General features: G+C 45.0%; 1 protein-coding gene across 1 annotated transcript in view; it reads right to left on the bottom strand.

The window, feature by feature from the left end:
- LOC119267381 (ubiquitin carboxyl-terminal hydrolase 9-like) overlaps positions 1-13,173 on the bottom strand; it is a 25,580-nt gene extending 12,407 nt beyond the window's left edge. The window contains exons 1-8 of the mRNA XM_037548765.1: positions 12,893-13,173; positions 9,682-9,906; positions 6,903-7,047; positions 6,361-6,420; positions 6,150-6,245; positions 5,287-5,688; positions 5,071-5,211; positions 2,683-2,853 (exon numbers count right to left, since the gene is read on the bottom strand). Of these exons, the coding sequence (XP_037404662.1) occupies positions 2,683-2,853; positions 5,071-5,211; positions 5,287-5,688; positions 6,150-6,245; positions 6,361-6,420; positions 6,903-7,047; positions 9,682-9,906; positions 12,893-13,041 (1,389 nt within the window). The 5' untranslated portion in view covers positions 13,042-13,173. The remainder of the gene's footprint in view (positions 1-2,682; positions 2,854-5,070; positions 5,212-5,286; positions 5,689-6,149; positions 6,246-6,360; positions 6,421-6,902; positions 7,048-9,681; positions 9,907-12,892) is intronic.
- Positions 13,174-20,305: the final 7,132 nt, after the last annotated feature.

The raw sequence follows: 20,305 nt of genomic DNA, 5'->3' as shown, positions 1-20,305 counted from the left end.
CCGATGTGGATATGGAATGATCAACACCTTCCCCCGCGCCCGACGTGGGTGGATAAATGATTGGTGATTGGGGACCGAGACTTTAACCAAAGACCTCGAGTCTAATACCATGTTACAATATAGTCATCTGACCATCCATCCCAAAAGACCAACCTGATAGGAAGAGGAGATATAATATAGTACTTAACAGTAGTAATTAGAGTATCAAAAGAAACCAATTAACCTCGAAGCATCTCCACCCAACAACATGGTGAATGCCTGGAACCTAGGGTCTCTTGGATGTTCCGCAAACTTAGAAGGTGATCACAAGTAAGGGTGGGAATAAAAACTGCCAAACCAGAAACCAAACCGACACCGACAACAACAAAAAACACTTGCACTAATATATTCACTTGTTACTGTCAATAACCGAGTTAAATTTGGTCAGTTTGGTATTTTATCTCGATTATCCGACCAGGAACGAACATCCAAAAGCCTGCCTCTCCTATGGGCCAGCCAGCTGCAGGAAGGCCCAAACCAAACATGATGCGGACACGAGCACGTGCAAGAGCTCTCGAGACCGAGGTGACATCTCTCCTTAGTGACATTTCGTATGACCCACGTGAGACATGACTACTACCTAAATCCGGAATGTTGTGTGTGCTTAGGTACCAAGAGGACCCTCTCAGAGACGCTCATGATGATGGACAAGTCCCCAAGTGCAAAGACATCGAGACTCAAGAAAGAGAACCGTCAAGATGCTACAGGACTCGGACATCCGGCCCCTGGCGACTTCAACCCCAACCGCAGTCCAGCCGAACACCAGCTTCAGGGCCCGGACATCCGGCCCGAGCCGCCGGACATCCAGCCCCCGCCTGAAAATCCGGCCAAACCCTACAGCACCGAAAGCCCGAGCCAGCCCGAACATCCGGCCCGTCCCGAAGCCCCAGCCCGGACATCCGGCACCTGTCTACGCACAGTGAACGGGCCGAAGGCCCATGTATCCCTCCAACTCGCCCCAACTTGTACTAGGGTTAGGAGAGGATTAGCTCATTAGAGATAGAGCTTTGCTCAGCCACTTACATACTCCCATGGAGATACATACTCCCATATATAGACCTCTTCATACTCCATCTAGGGTTAGGAGAGGATTAGCTCATTAGAGATAGAGCTTTGCTCAGCCACTTACATACTCCCATGGAGATACATACTCCCATATATAGACCTCTTCATACTCCATCTAGGGTTAGGAGAGGATTAGCTCATTAGAGATAGAGCTTTGCTCAGCCACTTACATACTCCCATGGAGATCAAGACCTCCATGTGATGAACTAGCTACCGATTGTATCCTCCCTTGTTGACTTTGGATCGTGTATCTCTCTGTGTGTATAGCACATGTGTGATTCTGTCTTGTCTATTTGAGTGATTTCCCTCTTGTGTTCTTCGTGTTCTTCCCCGTTTCCCCTCCAAATCCCCTCCAAATCGTGAAAGATCGACACCATAGGGTTCCACCCTACATCAAAACATAACGCAATATTTGGCATTCTTGGTAAAGTGATCAGCTGCAGGAGAAATTAGTCCCACCTCGCCTAGCTAATCAGAAGGGAGCAGAGACCTAGCCTATATGAGGGAGAGGTGTGTGGTGAAAGGCACGCAACTTCATGGTGGATATAACGCAAATTAGCGAACAACGCATTAGGTACGAACTGAAAAGCGAACCGAATTAGTCGGTTAACCAAATTTTCAGTGCTGTTTTATGCTGCCATTTTCGATTAGCATTTGTCACTAACCAAATTTGCAAATAAACCAAATTTTTTATTTCTATCAGACCTACTCATAGGATGTGTCATGTACTTTTGTGTGCGTCCTTTCTTGTCACATTGTGAGGAACAACAAGGTAAGCAACTGCAGGGCAACTATTATCTATTCTTGGCCATCAGATAGGCTGCAGGACGGCAGATCGCTGTGATTGCTTTCTCTTAGGTTCACCTACTACTATCTCCATAAGAGCAAGTCACCCAATTAGAATTCAGTACCACTTCCCAGATATAATCAATGCCAACAAGCAAAACAAGTTTTCTGACACTTTAGGACCTAAATATCAAGTTCAGGGACCTACTTGAACCATCTATGCAGGTTTAGAAACCAACGGTGCAACTCAACCAACGGTGCAACTCTTAACAGTCGATAATCAAACTAGTAGAAGATCACAATCCTAGCCCAATTCAACCTAGGATGTGGCCTAACACCGTGCTGGCAACTTTGATTCTCGCATTGACAACTAAATAATACCCAGACAAAGAACAATGCAGTCTTTAGGATCAGCGACCACAAATATGATAAACATCATGTGATAAATATAGATGGGCTTTCTTGTTGAATGAAAACTGAAATTTCATACATTCTGCAAACTATATCTATAAACACATAAAATCCAGAAGTAGTATATGAGAAAGTAACATCAACAGTGTCGGTTACAGCATGGACAAGTTCCTTGTGTCACCTAGCAGTGGTTAACTTTCACTAGTACGTCCGATTATAGTTAACTTAGCTTTGATGAGCTCCCATTATTATAAAATACCTAAATAACAGTAAAAGGCATCGAATAATTTGAAAAGGATTCAAAATAAAGTAGGATTCAAACAGAATAGTTTCTCCAGGTAAGCATGATTATCTGATCATTCAAGTCTAAAGATTACTTACCTGGAACTTATCTACTATTATGGAGTCATTTCGAGCTTTATGGTAATTCCAGCATTCTTCAGCAAATTCTTCATCAGGACGGTCATCAGCATCCTTTGCTTCAATATATGGTTTCTTCTTCACGCGATTGAGATCTTCATGCAGACCATCCAACAGAAATGCAAGCAACTCCTGAAGAAAAGAGAGGCAATTCTTACGTAAGAAAAAAGGGTATATTTAAATGTTTCACAAAATGTAGCAAAACAAAAACAGAATGCAGGTCGATATGTACAAGTGTGCCACATGCAAGGATTTGTACCGGTCCTGAGACCGATGAATGTGACAAGGTTGGGGGTACAGCTCCGAGGAGTGAAGGTTGGTGTGCCATGGTGCTGAGGATGAGAGGGAGAAGGTTGGGGACATAGATTACATCTTTACTAGTTTATTCTCATTTGTTGGATAATCCATATGGGGTACATCATGTCCCTTTTACAGGGAAGACTCGACTTGATGCCTAAGAATATAATCTTGAGTTTCGTACCAAATCATATCTTCATCTTCCTAACTAGACCAATCTCTTTCCTATCTAAATAGATACCCTTACAAAGTAAACTACTATAATTATCTCTAGTGGACTAAGGGCTGAGATCAACGCCTATCAAGGAATAGAGTTATAGCTAAATGAGATGAGACAGAAAATGTTGAAAAGTATAAAGGAAAAACTTTTTCAACGGAGCAACAATGTGGTTGATGAAATCATTTGCCATTTGTTTGCTTTGTTATCTGTGCAGGAAACTTGGATGTTCGCTCCTGAATGTGGTCTGCAATCATATAATTAGGTATTTCACTCCTGAATGTTACATGACTCTTAACCATTTGCCTTGCATCTTCTGAACGTAAAGTTTTACTTACTATGTTTCCAAATTAGCCTAAATACACTATGTGCATTACCGGGCAGTGGTAACATGGAGTGAATTGCATCTTGATGTGACATGAGTGAGTTCCAGTTTTTGCTTCAAACTTGAAAATACTACTATATGCTAACCTCAGTAGCAAGATGAATAATAACAATCCTGGACTAAGTTCTCATTGTTTGGTCAAATTGACTTTGTATGATAGAATTGGCAAGATATTGGATAGGAAAATTATGTGTAAACTTTCTATCTTTTATGTGTGCAACTAGATAATTTCACATCATGCATTCCGCCTGTAATTTTGTAGAAATGTTTTCCAATTTTTTGATGGTGTATTGTCATTTGTGATTTTTCTAATTTTGTTGTGTGTGTAATAAGTTTGACCTGATTTATAGGCAAACAGTGTGCATGCAAGATTACTAGTGACATATAACATCTAAAACCATTGAAGACTTAGTGATGGGCACATTCAAAAGAAACCATGCTCTTACTTACAAAGAGCATAGTATATATAAAAAAAGTAAACAGGGAAGTAGATCTCAACAAATGGGTAACAGACACTGAGTTGTAGATAAGAAAGTAGATTAGAAGCAAGAGTGGTCGAGTGAAATAGAATAGAAGCATACATCGAAGAATATCAATTTAACTGTGGAAGGAGATTATACTCCATATGAAATATAGGGTGCATTCTGCTTTGCACTTATACTAATGAGACAAGATTGCGGCTAACCTATTCGGTCAAAAACAGAAGTGGCTAAGCTACCACTATTGCCATGTCTAAAGAACTAACAACGCATGCATGTAGATAATACAAAATAAAGCAGGGTACATATTAGGGGTATAGAGGGAGCAACACACTTTGCATAAGATTATAAAATCCGCCATATATTTAAGATGCGCCTGGTATTTCATATCTTTAAACCAAGTGAGTAATGACAGTAAATGGGTATGAACGAAACAAGCTGTGGAGATGGAAGACATGTATTTCGAATAGGCAGAACTGAGATCATATAGTCAATGCTTCAGGAACTGAGGGTCACAAATGATACTAAGTAATCAAAAGGGCAATATGGTATCGATGCCATATGGATGCAAGCTTGATCAAAGCAGAGAAAATGATATCACATCTCAAAAAAAAGAAAAAGAAACAGGGCATCATGAATTAGAATCTTTGTAAATCTAAAACAGAAGAGGATATCTTCTAATATCTACAAAATGATACAAAGTGAGATACCTAGCTGTACAAGAAAATCGTTAGATCCATTAGAAAATGCACCAAAGAAAAAAATGCTACAGACTAAATTCATTAGATTGATTAGAAAATGCACCAACGAAAAAAATGCTACACTACTATCCAAGTATATTATAGTATTCCACGGTAAAAAAGAACCAATACTATAATAAACTTGGATAAATGTATTTAATTCTTCCAAGTTGAAATAGCATAAACATCTGAAGGACCAACGCGGACCAATGCATTCTGAGCAACACGAACCTGAGAATCATGCTGATTATATCCACTAAACTGAGGAGCAAAACGAGAAAGTTTTGACTTAAATGCACGTGGAGGTACAGAAGTGCGACCAGCGGTCCAAAGTTTTCTCAGTAGTTCAGCAAATGCTACTGCAAGTTCACCCTGCATCATTAAAATTCCTCAAATATCATGAATAACAACATCATGTGCCCCAAGTGGGTAAAAATGAGCTCGTACCTGCAGCCCAAGCGGATTTTCCGTGTTTATCTCCTGAGTGTACTCCTTCAAAAAATACTCCACCAGTGGAGGCGTATGGACCAAAGACTGTATGGCGCTATTCATGAAGCATGTATTACCCAGGTTATGTAACCCAGTCAATCCATGGATGTCATCTTTTGTTCCATTGCTGAAATTACTATACCCATCTTCTGTGTCCCTTACTAAAGGATTAAGGCTATTATCTTGTGAAAGACTGGAACCAATTCCAGATGAATAGCCATTTGAAAAGTTAGGGCCTCCAGCAATTGAGAATGATGATGACGTGGTAGGTTCCAGTGGAAGTAATGCTAATTCATTGCTGGTAGATCTTGTACAATGATCGGAAGACCAGATATCATCTGCACTAACCTCCAAGAGAATCTGTAAGCATAAAGCAAGAACGAAGGAATTTCAGCCAAGCTAGAGAAAATAGCAAAGAAGTTACAGGCCTGTAGTTAACACAGGGCAATCATGCACAACGGAAGTATATAATTTGAGAAGGCCACAAGCATTCTTTCATAAATAGAAAGGGTTGTAAGTTTCAACCCAGCCAATTATTACATTTACATACAGCACCAATAAACTCAAAACAGATTTTCATCTCGCAACTTCATACCAGTGTTACAAAAGGAGTTATACCATATGATAGCATACTAAATGTGCACTAACGTTAGAGGAGAAGCAAACTTAATGGTTTGTCACTACTTGATTGTGGATGCTATACTCATCTATAAACAGGTGACATGCAACAGCAGACCATGAACAGGACCCATGCTGTTGCTGAGCATAACAGGAACCTTCAAATGTTTCAGCAAAGGAGTGCATGAAAAGAAACATGATACCTCTTGATCCATCAGAAGTTGAGCTTCCTCAAGTGTCTCATTGCGATTGGTCAACTTTTTGTTCTTCAACTTTTGGTAATGATCCCAGATGTGAACCTGAACCATTAAAACACAAGGATCAAAGTCTGGATGGTACAAGCAGACCAATGCTGCAGCTCTACTGAAGATACAAGGCACAATATGTGAGATACATAGGTGGTAGTGAGTATACCTTGGACTGCTCCACAGACAAAAGTGAGCAAACCAATCTATAAAGCTCACTAACTTTGGCCTGGAAGCATCAGAATGCAGGTGTCAAACAATAGATGACTGAGAATAAAATTGCTCATAAAATTCATCTTATTTCAAGGCCACATTAGTATGTAGTATCATCTTGTAACAAAAATTTGTGCCTTCACCAACAGCAAACAAGTATGAATACCCAGGATAGTGTTCCAGAGAACAAGAGGAATAAGGGAAGAAAGACCAGCCCAATTGTGCCTCTTTTTCTTTTTCTTTTTCTTTTTTTTTTTTGGCACTACCATCCCAAAGGAGAAAGTCAGGGTTTTACGTATTATCTTCAATGCATACAATACAAAAGATGTTTACAACTACTACTAGCCAACTAAGTTATGCAACATAGCGGTGTAATCTACTGGTCAGCAGATCATCTATCACATGTCATAAAGATATCATAACAGCCTTAATTTGTATGTGGATAGATAGTTACACATGCTCATCATATTTTAAAAGAATATGTTAGCTCCAATTCACCTTCCTACTTAGTTTGATGGTCCGTGCAGAGTTGTCTCTTTCATCAATTAGTGTCAAATGAAGGGGATAGACATCGACTATGTATCTCCTGGAAGCTGGATCCTCACATATCACTTTCCTAGATATCTCTGGTCCACCTTTATACCTGAAAATATCAATCCACCTCATAAGTAACAGATATGCCGAAGATTAAATAATCTAAGTACTCCTCAGTTAACAAACAAGGAACGCTAAACTTTGACCGCCAATATCCTTTTAAACATTTAAAATTAAAATTAGAAGCTTGAGTATCATATGGATAGATTTGTCTTGAAAAGTATATCAAGAACATTGTAACTCTCATCGGCTATAAGTCCACTTACATGGCATTTTAGCCAATGTGGAGGACACAGACAAGATAAAAGAGGAGTGGGCTCTCATGCAAGAGCCCACCTCTACAAGTGCTTCTAGGTAAAAATATTAAATGGAGGAAAGAGAAAGGAAAAAAAAAGCCCTTCAGTCCCAAACAAGTTGGGGTAGGCTAGAGTTGAAACCCATTAGGGCAGTCCCAGTGCACTTTATCTTAAGCTATATCTAATGGCATTAGATAGATGTTTAGATATAAGTAGTCCCACACTCCCACTGCACTATATCGTGTTCTATCTAAAACAACATCATTTTATGCCTTCTGTGGGAGAAAGTTATGAGATGTCTTGGATTTGGTGCTAAGATCTACTGCCTATAGATTTTTGTGGAAGTCAAACTTTGCCAACTTTGACCAAGTGTATAGAGAAAACTGTCTACATCTACAATACCAAACATGTACATTCCAAAAATATAACTCATGATGTATTCAATGATGTGCATTTGGTATTTTAGATGTACCTACTTTTCGCTATAAATATGGTCAAAGTTTGTAATGTTTGACCTTTGCAAAAATCTATAGGCACTACACTATGGAACGGAAGGAGTATTATAATTCGGAACAGAGGTACTGTATCTAGATTAAGATATATGGTTGCTCCATCTTTCCTCATTACATAGAGCGCCACATCAGATTTTTACCTATGAAACCATGCTAAGATATAAGCATTGGTAGTGCCCTGAGGTCTCAAAACCTAGTCATGGTTCTGCCACGTGGATAGCTAACTTCCAGACACCCCTGATGATGACAGAGAGTGAAAAAAAACTAACCTAATAGCCAACTCTATTAATGTAACTAGAGAATCTCAAGCAGATCCGCTAAAAACGGTACCGCAAAATCGTTTTAGGGTTCCCCAAAAAACGATTTTCTGGGAACGCAAAGGCTTCGGCGGAACAGATCCCGTAAATCTCGTACTGCATATTTAAAAACATCTTCGTGTTAGAAAATAGTTCATCACAACGGTAGTGCATACATAGGAAATACAAACTTCGCGCTACAAATTAAACCTAGAGTTACCGGTCACTCGTCAACGCCGAGGTAGAACTTGGTGACGGTCTTGCGGAGCAAGGTCGTGCACCCCCTTGGTGGCGATGAGACAGTCGGCGGCACCTTCTTCTCCGGCCGCCAAAGCTTTCTCCGAGGCAACGAGCTCGCATCGGCCTCCCGGCACCTCTGGAAATGCGGAAAGAGTTGCTCGTGGAGCTCGTGGAAGCCGGCCCAAGGGCTCGACCCACCGGGAGAGCAGCCCACCGTCACGCACTTGCTTCGAGCGACATGGCTCGACGACGGGCAGGCTGGAGCTGCTGGCCTCCGTGTAGTGTCATGCGAGCTTGCGCAGAGGCGACCCGCCTCGGCCGCCACGCCCGCCAACACCACCAGCCATCGAGGAGAAGAAAAAACGAAGGAGATGCGGCAAGATTTGTCGCCGGAGTTGGGGAGGGCTAGCGGCAGAGTGGGCGGATTGCGGCGGAGGGGGAAGGGTTTGCTAACCCTAAAACAGGGCCGGCCCCATACATATAGGGCCGGAGGGATGGACATGCGGGCCGCCTGTAAAAAAAATACGGGTCGGGCTACGTTTAACGGATCATTTCAGGCCAAAAAAACGAGATCCTGCAAAACAGACAGAATTTTACGGGCCGCCGAGCTTTTGCAGAAACTGCTAGAGATCCTCTAACAAGGCTGACTTTTTGATGACATGGCAGTTTTATATAGCCAGCTGTTGGCTCTACTATTATTCTTTCTCTCATAAATATCAACCAGCAGTATAAATTTCTAGTTACCCCTTAAAGACCGTGTTACCGTACAAAACATTACTTATTTGCCTGTCAACTAGAGATGCGTCAAGTATTCTTCTGTTCCCAATGTGTTGTTCTAGCTTTCCAAATTTTGTTCTTTCTCATTGCACTTTTACCCATTTTTTTCACTAAATACGTGTTATTGTAGCACTCCAACTTTTGTTCATTGGCACAACATTGTTGCCCCTTCTCCTTATATACCCCCCATTCTCATTACTCCATTGGCATCAGAAATTAAACATCTGCAATCTATACCTACTACTAGTTGCAACTTCCAAAGATGGAACTGATCAACATACATTTCTTGATTGTGGATGCATGTGCATGGGTTACAAACCAACCACCAAGGAGCAAACACACACCAAAAATGGTGGGATATACATATACAGAAGTATTTACATAATGTGGTCCAAAACTACTAGTGGCAGGCGAGAGAAAAATAAAAGGCAACAACTAATGTCAACAAGCAGGATGGCGGAGGTGATATTATAGGTCTAGCCAAGTTCCTGCTACAAAGTGCAGTAAACAGGGCTAAAGAAACAATGAAAAACATATATTGCGTGCCGTTGCAACTGCATACCAGTCATATAGTTTTCTCCAGACATCTTGTGGCGCCAAAGTGTAGTCCTCCCCTTCTCTTAAGGTTCTTTGGAGCTCTGTATCTTCACTGCCACTGCTAGTTTCCTCCAAAACAAGCTTTCTGTTATCAATCTCTCCAGGTCTACTTGCAGGTTGAAGAGGAATGTCAGTGTCATTCTCCCCATAACTGAGTAAGCCCACATAAGATTGCCAGTTGGTCCACCAGCTGCAACATTTACACAGCAGGCAGTTGAATGGCCAAAGCATGGAATTGAAATGTCCAAGTAATTATTTCAATGAAAAGCAGATAGCTCTATATTTTAACTTCAAACCGGCAATACAACCTCCAATGCAGATATGATATTTACAGGCACAAGTGCAATCCAGAGGTAGTAATACTTACAAGCAACCTAGAGCAAGAAGGGCATCTGGATTGAATTGTTTGAAAACATAAATATAAACACTGTTGTACACATTAATTTGCAGGGTTTTAAACGGAAGTTGCAATTTCCACTGCCAGTGGTTTGGATGTCAATTTATGTGTTCACAGACAGTAATATTGAAACACATGGTCCTCATCGTAGTTCATTTACTCGCTCCATATTGAAGAGTGAATTCAAACATCTAAGAGTTCTCCAATACAGACAAGTTGATGGAAATTAGAATAAAGGACAGGAAGTCAGGAAACAATTCAAGGCTTTAAAGTCCCTCAGTTGGTTCCAGGCCTGTTTGGTTAGCTACCAAATAGTGGCACGTGTAGTCGTGACAAAATGCGGCAAGCCACACTTTATATGGCTAACAAACTGTTGGCCATGCCTTCAGCAAGTTTTGGCCTAACATTGTCCTATGACACGTTGACTGCAAGGTAAGAAAAAAGTGTGGTGAAGCAAAACTCTAGCACGGTTAGTAAAACTTGCCTACCTAAGGCCCGCACAATGTTGTAGCGAACCAAACATGCGCTTCATGTTTTCTATTAACGTATTCCTAGACTGAAGCACGTGTAGGCTGGGGAGGTCACTTCCTTGTTATACTAATAAATAGGTAAGAAGGAACAGACATTGTTATCATTCCTCTACAACCTTCAGTACGGCTTTATACATCCAGTACAAACAGAATAACAGTATGAATGATGGATACTCAAAACGGCCCCCAAGCACATGTGAGCCTGACAACTAAGCCGCTCAAGTGTGTGGAGATGTACGCCACGCAGTTTATAGGAGGCTGTATTTCTGCATATTCTTCTGCTTTGTTCTTTAAAAATTCTCACCGCTGTGCACGAGGGAGCATGCTCTCTCTGACTGGTCCCACGAACTTTTCAAGGGTGCGTTTACTTTTTACCAGTCTACCTTGTCATTAACACGCAATTTACCTCCGAAAAAACACTCGGCTTACAAAAAACTGCTATTCAGAATGTCATAATAAATCTTAACATGATTCATTCTGATTGGAGCAAATTTCTCGATGCACCGTCAGGATTAGTTCATATGCATCATCCGTGAACAAATGTGTGACCATTAAAAAGAGAGCTTCACCAGTAGGATTAGTTGATGCCTCATCCATTAATTTTTGGAAGGTTGATGAAAACAAAATGATTTGGACAGCGGAACCAATTGATCCATGAACAAACAAAATGCATCACCCATGAACAAATTTGACACCAATAAGAAAGTAGCGTCACCGTCCAGTCTCACCGTCATGTAAAAGGATTAATCAAATCAACGTAACTATTACAAATTGCAATGCTGCCGCATCAAACTAACTGATTTGTCATCAGTTGAAAGAAGACCCAAAAAAGAAGAGGAACAATGCCAATATCATGAAGAACAGCGAGATGCCACCGTGTGCTCCATTCCTTCAAGCATTCCTCTGCACAATTTTGCCTGACGCACACGGTGATGAACATTCCCCGGGACATACATCACTGCAATGGATCTGGCTGTGTTCAAGCAGGAATACATGACACGTCAGATCCACACCCACCAACCATCAGAGACGGGAGGCTCACTAAATCCATGTCCGGGGGCGAGGGGCACACCTGAGCTGCCCTCTCCATCTGCCGGAGACGAGGGATATGCCAGGTTCATGCGTTTTGGCCACCGGAATCGACGCTAACTACGGATCTGGGTTCTGCAGATCCGTGTGTGTTGTGAGTGCTTGTTGTGGTTGTGTTGGGCTTGTTGTGCTGTGCCCACAGCTGAACCCGTGTGGTGTCTGTGTGTGTGTCTGTTGGACCTTGACTGTGGTGGCGTTGTGTGTGTTGTTCAGATGGTACTTTGTTGACTTTGTGCTCAGTGGTTGCTTTATTTATAAAGCGGGGCGAAAGCCTTTTTCGGTATCTGGGTTCTGCAGTAGTCGTATCGGTGGAAACGACCTTTCCCCAAACATAGTACCCCATCGCCACTAGTCGCTGACAACCTCCCAGTCGCCACGAACAAGCGCACCAGGAAATCGAGAGGATCAATGAGAAAGGAGATGAGAAAAGCTGTGGCCTGAGGCGCGTGCGCACACACACAGGGCAGGAGAGAGAGAGAGAGAGAGAGATGGGAGATAATGGGAGAGAGAAGCCGGAACACATATTGTCGTAATTTGATTTCCTCTAACTCAGCATCCTTAACTGGATGCCAAATCATATGAGAGTATGAAGGAGGCGCAGACATCTATGACGAATGAATCGCTATATACACTCATACATAATATCTGCTCAATGAACAGGTGAACTGTTGAGTTGTCTCTAATATCATAATTGCAGTCCCTCGCAGATAACCTATCAAAATGTACCACCAGATACTGATAGTCAAAACTGAGATAGCTAACAGTTAAGTGCACTCCTATTATAACAAGGCATAGAACTAAGTCGCTCAAATAATCTGCAATAGCCAACATAAATGAGAATTTGTCTTATATCATCATATAGGACCATCCACTACAAAACCTACGATTTCCAGATGATACAGAGGCAAATCGAGAGGGGTATCACGATTAGATTATTATTACTACTGCGCAACACAGACCCGAAAACACAAAGATTCGATCGCGCCATAACACAGACTAAGACGCCAGATCCCATATCCCAAATCCCTAAATTGCTGCCCGGCGTAAGATCCGCATGGCATCCGCCTTATCAACCGGAAACTCGAACCCATTCCACGAAGGAAAAATGCGCAGAAAAAATTAAAAGTGTAAGTAGGAAGATGGTCCTGCACTGCGCCCACCTTTGTGAGATGAGATAGCGGAGATCGCCGTCTTTGACATTCGCGTCGGCCTCCCGCGTGAGTGCGTCGACGGTCGCCCTTTCCTCCTCCGCCGTGCACGGCAGGCAGCTCGCCGCCGGGAGGAATCCCTCGGCACTAGGTATCGTCATCCCCCTCCAGTCCAATCTCGCACCCAACTGAGATCGACTCGAATCGGATCGAAAGGAGCCCTACCTAGGGTTTGGTAGCTCGAGCGTTTTATTTGGACGGAACGGGAAAAGGCGAAGCGGAGGCAACGGAAGGAGAAGAGACAACAACGTGAGAGAGTGTGTATATATATCTCTATTTATTCTTTTCTTCGGACGAGGCGTTTTGGAGCCCGGGAGTGAAAAAAATCCTTAAAAATACGAAATAAATTTTAAAAAATCAATTTTCTTTTTTGTGGAGAAAGATGACTGAGTGTGTGATGTCCATGCCAAATCTCAGAGCATTTAAATGTCTAAGTATCTCTCGGTAAGAAAGAAAATTTTGGGATACGTGAAAAGGTTTAATGTTTGTGTATTGTTTGGATCCGATTTTGTTGTTTTTTTTTCTGAGAGCTACTCAGATTTACAAATGCTTTAAAATTTGGCACACAACTCACATACTAAAATATCTTCCACGCAAAAAAGCGGATTTTTTTTTATTTTTCTATTTTTTTAATTTAATATTACTGGGTGCAGATGAGTCGGGGCTTAGAATTAGATGTTTATTTTTCATCTTCATATATTATCTTCTTCTTATCTTATTCTACCTCTATACAAATTAAGCTACAAAAACGGCATATATTATGATACGAAGGGTGTCGGTTACAAATGCGGGGGAGTGGCCCACCAGAGGCCTAAGACTCATATAAGGTACGGCCCAGAAGGTAGTGGGCCAAGGGGCTCAACCTTTGGCCTATCAAGGAAAAGGAGGGTGGCATGAGACCGTGCTAGGTCCCAACAGTCGGATACCAGGCCACTGTCGACCACCAGACACTCGGCCGGAGACGAAGGAAACAGTCAGCTATGTCCTCAGTCGGTGACCACCTAAGATACCTCTCGGCCACGATGTCTTAATAGTGCCAAATACTGATAACCCACAAGCGTAGGGGATCACGGCAGTCTTCGAGGGTAGTGTTTGACCCAAATTTGTTGATTTGACACAAGGGTACCCAAAGAAAATTTATGAGTATGAGCAGTTGAGTTGTTAATTTAACCACACCTAGAGAACTAAGGCCCTGTTCGGATCAAAGGGAAGAAAAACAATGGATTGGAACAAAATGGAGGAAAAGGAAAGGAAAGCAAGTGTAAAACATAGGAATACAAAAACCGTGCAGGAACAGCAGCGTAGGTGTTCGAAATGTAGGAGAAATAGTACGGGAAATCTAAACAAGTTGGTCCCACAAAATGATTTCTCTACTCCAGGTCAATGGCCCAACATGCACTGATCCAACCCGTGGTTAGCTCGATGTGGGTCCCAAGTACTTGGTTGAGCTGCACTGCCTTGGGCCAGCGCACAGAAAAAGAGCTAGGAGTGGATGTTTGATTTCCTCCAAAATGTACAGGATAGCTAAACTTTCCATAGGATTGAAACGACTCGATTCCTATGCCCCGAACATAGCTACAGTGACAAAACCTGTAGGAATGGATTCCTTCAAAGTTTCCTTTACTTTTCCCATGAAACGAACAGGCCCTAAATATTTATGAGTATTAGTAGTTGAGTTGTGAACGCATGGATTAGCATGTCGAACAAGTTTAACATAATTCTTTCGGATAACCCATGCAGAAGAGGAAGAGCTGGTAGATTCACAATGTAGAATGGAGAACACATCAAGAGCACTCTCGTTGTGATCTTTTGGTTCAAAAGAACTTCTGCCATATTGGTTCATGGTATTGGAAGAACGATATACCGCGGACCTTGAAGGCTATCACAAAGGTTACTAATCAACCAAAAGGAACGAGCAAACACTATCAACAGGAATAGAGAGAATGAATCATGGGTTCAAGACCCAGAAATAGAATACCTACTAACTAAATAACATCACGAGATGCTTTCAAGAATGGTGGCCAAAATCATCACACTGAGAACACAACACAAAGTTGTGTTACTGGGTGGCTATCTATGATATCCTAGTTTCCTGATAGCTTCGACAAATATGTCGAGGCGACAGAGTACCTCAACTCGGTGATTAGTGTGGTTATTCTGGCCCAAAAGGACATCGAGAACACGAGGAGAGGTTGCAAATGCATCAGACTATTTAGTAACCTTGGATACCTCGAACAACATAACAGTTGTACGGGCATGAAAATTGAGATAAGCTGCATGACAACTCGATGACATAGCAACGAGTTCTTATGGAAACACCGATCCGGGAACTCAACAACTTTCCTATAAGTCTTGTAACGCCCGGATAATTAGGCTACAGTAAAACTCTTCTAATGATGCCATGTCATCAGTGTTACTGTTGCTAACCAAGTGGTAGTTCAAAATCATTGCTAATTCAAAATATGAATTAGTGACAAACACCCTAAGTTTTCAAAAGTCAAAACGAAAATGTTCGGGGGTTGCCAAATATTGCACTGGTAATTATGGTGAAGCAAACACCATTTTATAAAATGCCTAAATGCCCTAAAACTAAATAAAACAGAAAGGGAAAATAAATAAAAGAAAGAAATTACAAAAAAAACAAAAAAAGGGGGAAGCCCCCTGGGCCAGGAGCCCAACCCACCCGCACGGCCACCGCACAACCCCCCTGGCCCGCAGCCAGCCTGGCCGGCCCAGCCGGCCCAGCTCCTCGCCCCGCACCCCTCCCTTCCTGTTCCTCGGACGCGCGCCGCTACAGGGCACGGTCGCCATCGGACCCGCTCGCCGGCGACGGGGGAGGATAAGGCCGCCACGGCCCCCTCTCGGCCTCGTCAGATCCCCCTTCCCCCCGCAGATATTTTCTCCGCCCCTCCAGATTCACCGCGCCTCTCCCCCCTCGTTCCCCTTGCATCCGGACGCCACCGACGCCATGGCTCCGGCCTAACCACGGCCACCGAGCCCACCTCACCGCCCCACGGTGTCTCCAAGGGTCGCCGTCGTCCTCTCCCTCGTCTGGCGCAACCCGTTGGAGACCGGAGTCACCGCAACGCCCCCCCGACACCGCCATCTTCTTCCTCTGCTCCGACAAACGTCGCCGCCATTCTTCTTCATCTCCGTCGACGCCCCTGCAGCTACTAACCCATTCACCGGCCATCGTGCGTGCCGCTAGGTGAGCTGCCTCCCTCCTCCGCCCTCTAGCTCCCTAGCTCACGCGGTAACTAGCTCGTCGTCGTGCCCGGGGTCCGGTCGCCGCGGTGTACCTCGCCGCCGTGGACCCATCCGCCGTCACGCTCGTCCGAGCTCACCGTTGTGCTCCTGGGGTCCCTAGGAGCCCAACGCGCCTACGAATGCTCCCTCCCGTGCCTCCTAGCGCCGTCCCCGATGAGCGCCCGAACGCATCGCCGCCTGCGCTCGTCGCCGGCGTGCTTCCGGTGACCAAATGGTCACGGGACAGCGCCCGTTGCATTCGCCACCTGACGCATGCCTCGCCTGGCCTCTCAGTTCGCTCGCTAGCGGGCTGCATCGAAGTTTCCTCTTGCGTCCGACTCCGGCCGTCCGCCGATGAGCTCGCCGCGCTCGAATCCGGTCGCCCCTGCCGCACAATCACCACCGTTGGACGCGACATAGCCGTAGCTCTCGAACGCGCCCGAAAACTCGACGAACGGTGCCCTGTAGGTGTTTTCCGGCCACCTCCCGAGCCGCACCGCTGCGTTTTGCCTCGCCGGCGTAGTTCCGGCGCCGTCCGCCGACGTGGCTGGGCGGGCCCCACCCCTGGGTCGCTGCCAGCGGGCCATGGGGGCCCCGTTGACTGGGTTGACCCAGTCAACGTGCTGACTGGGCAGCCCAGTGGCACTGACATGCGGGCCCCATGCCATAAATAAAAAATAAAAACAAATAGATAAACTGCTAATTAATTAAATTAGTTAATTAAAACATTAATCTCTCACTGACTACCGGGCCCCGCCCACTAATTAACCCAATTTAGTTAGTTTTAGAATTCTGTTAATGTCCCTGACAATGACATGTGGGTCCCACTGGACCCACCTGTCTGGTTTGACTGGTCAACTGACCAGTTGACCTGCTGACATCACTCCGATGTCATGCTGACGTCATCATTCACTGTTTTGGATAATGTTGGAATTAAATAACTAATTAAAATCAGAAAATGATTTAAATCTTTAGAAAATCATATCTTTTAATCCGTAACTCGGATGAAAATACTTTCTACATGAAAGTTGCTCAGAACGACGGGACGATTCCGGATACGCAGCCCGTTCGTCCGCCACACACCCCTAACCTATCGAACTCGCAACTTTCCCCCTCCGGCTCCTCTGCCCGAAAACGCGAAACACCGGGAATACTTTCCCGGATGTTTCCCCCCTTCGTTGGTATCACCTACTACCGCGATTGGGCACACCTAGCATCGTTACTTGTCATGTCATGCATCGATATGCATTTGTTTGCATTGTATTCATTGTTTCTTCCCCCTCTTCTCTCCGGTAGACTACGAGACCGACGCTGCTGCTGCCCAGTTCGACTACGGAGTTGACGACCCCTCCTTCTTGCCAGAGCAACCAGGCAAGCCCCCCCTTGATCACCAGATACCGCCTATTCTTTTCTATACTGCTTGCATTAGAGTAGTGTAGCATGTTACTGTTCGGTTACTCCTATTCTGTTGCATAGCCTGTCATTGTTGCTACAGTCATTGATACCTTACCCGCAATCCTAAATACTTAGTATAGGATGCTAGTTTATCATTATTGGCCCTACATTCTTGTCGGTCTGCCTTGCTATACTATTGGGCCGTGATCACTCGGGAGGTGATCACGGGTATATACTATACATACATACATACTATACAGATGGTGACTAAAGTCGGGTCAGCTCGAAGAGTACCCGCGAGTGATTCACGGATTGGGGGCTGAAAGGACCTTTGTCCCGACGGCCCTCTGTGTGGATCTTTGAGGCGGAGCGGCAGGGCAGGTTGAGATCGCCTAGGAGAGAGGTGGGCCTGGCCCTGTTCGGCGTTCGCGGATACTTAACATGCTTAACGAGATCTTGGTATTTGATCTGAGTTGGCTACGAGCCTATACGCACTAACCATCTACGCGGGAGTAGTTATGGGTATCCCGACGTCGTGGTATCAGCCGAAGCACTTCAGACGTCAGCGACGGAGCGGCGCGCGCCGAATTGGACTGGAACGCCACTAGGCTAGGTCTGCTTTCGGCCGCCCACGCAACGTGCAGCTGTGCTCAGGGCGATGGGCCCAGACCCCTGCGCGCTTAGGTTTAGACCGGCGTGCCGGCCTCTCTGTTTTGCCTAGGTGGGGCTGCGACGTGTTGATCTTCCGAGGCCGGGCATGACCCAGGAAAGTGTGTCCGGCCAAATGGGATCGAGCGTGTTGGGTAAGTTGGTGCACCCCTGCAGGGAAGTTAATCTATTCGAATAGCCGTGATCTTCGGTAACAGGACGACTTGGAGTTGTACCTTGACCTTATGACAACTAGAACCGGATACTTAATAAAACACACCCTTCCAAGTTCCACAGACAACCCGGTGATCGCTTTTCTACAGGGCGACGAGGAGAGGATCGCCGGGTAGGATTATGCTACTGCGATGCTACTGGAGTTGCTACTTGGAGATGCTACTTGGAGGACTTCAATCTACTCTCTTCTACATGCTGCAAGACGGAGGCTGCCAGAAGCGTAGTCTTCGATAGGACTAGCTATCCCCCTCTTATTCTGGCATTCTGCAGTTCAGTCCATCGATATGGCCTCCTTACACATATACCCATGCATATGTAGTGTAGTTCCTTGCTTGCGAGTACTTTGGATGAGTACTCACGGTTGCTTTCTCCCCCCTTTTTTCCCCTTTCCTTTCTTTCTGGTCGACGCAACCAGATGCTGGAGTCCAGGAGTCAGACGCCACCGTCGACGATGACCCCTACTACATTGGAGGTGCCTACTACTACGTGCTGCCCGCTGATGACGACCAGGAGTAGTTTGGAGGATCCCAGGCAGGAGGCCTGCGCCTCTTTCGATCTGTATCCCAGTTTGTGCTAGCCTTCTTAAGGCAAACTTGTTTAACTTATGTCTGTACTCAGATATTGTTGCTTCCGCTGACTCGTCTATGATCGAGCACTTGTATTCGAGCCCTCGAGGCCCCTGGCTTGTATTATGATGCTTGTATGACTTATTTATGTTTTAGAGTTGTGTTGTGATATCTTCCCGTGAGTCCCTGATCTTGATCGTACACGTTTGCGTGCATGATTAGTGTACGATTGAATCGGGGGCGTCACAAGTTGGTATCAGAGCCGACTGCCTGTAGGAATCCCCCTTCCACACTCCTTGGCCGAAGTCGAGTCTAGACATTACAAAAACTTTTACTAACTTGGTTGTGTGCCTTACGGGCCCACGTCGCCATCGGGTGGTACTAGGATCTTTTACTCCTCGGCCTTTACTCTGGGACTCTGAACTCTTTTCTACTCGGGTTAAACGAATTTACTAACTCTGACATTAGGATCCCGTTACCACGTTCACCCCAAAGTTGGATAAGCCATAGTTATTCTGTAGGATAGCATTTTGAATAGTGCCCATGTTGTCATTTGACTCCATTGAAACATCTTTGTTTTCAGATGGAACCCACGAGGCAGGTCGTGCGCCACACTGCGGCCATTGGTGCCTCAGGATCACCTGCTGTGCTAGCTGATATGATGACCTATCTGGGTTATCGCTGGCACCCTGAGTACACCGTCTACGAGGAGTACCAGGACTTTAACCAGGAGCAGTACCGTGCCATCGTCCACCTCTACTCTCGGGAGTATGAGTCCACTACCGTGCTGCACACCGCTCATGGTGTTGGAGTGACCATCGAGATGGCAGTCCACGATGCTGCTCATGCTGCTCTAACACGTCTTCGTGGAGAGTATCAGGCATTGGACACTTCCCCTTTCAGGCACATTCCTATCGCATCTGACGTTGGTGCGGAGGGATACTACACTGCCGCCTACTCCACCGTCACCCGAGAGCCCTTCCACCATCAGCGCCTGGTTCTGCATGCTGATGGGTTGGACCGAGCTAACAGAGCTCTTCGCCACGAGTTGTACACCACTCGTCAGCACCTTTACAGGGCTCTGACGCTGTTGCACCCCTTTGTCCGGTCTGGACAGCTGCCGCATTCTGCGATCTACCCAGCCAGGACCGTGATGCCCCACGGTGTCGGATGGCCAGAGGTGGGAGGCTACTCTCCCGCACTTGGTCCTCTTCTGCCACCTGAGCGTCGGGTACTACACCAGAGTATCCGCGGCCCCCAGGCCACTGACGTGGAG

Source organism: Triticum dicoccoides, chromosome 1A (genome assembly GCF_002162155.2).
Source record: "Triticum dicoccoides isolate Atlit2015 ecotype Zavitan chromosome 1A, WEW_v2.0, whole genome shotgun sequence".
NCBI lineage: Eukaryota > Viridiplantae > Streptophyta > Magnoliopsida > Poales > Poaceae > Triticum > Triticum dicoccoides.
This window is presented reverse-complemented; position numbering and strand designations above follow the sequence as displayed.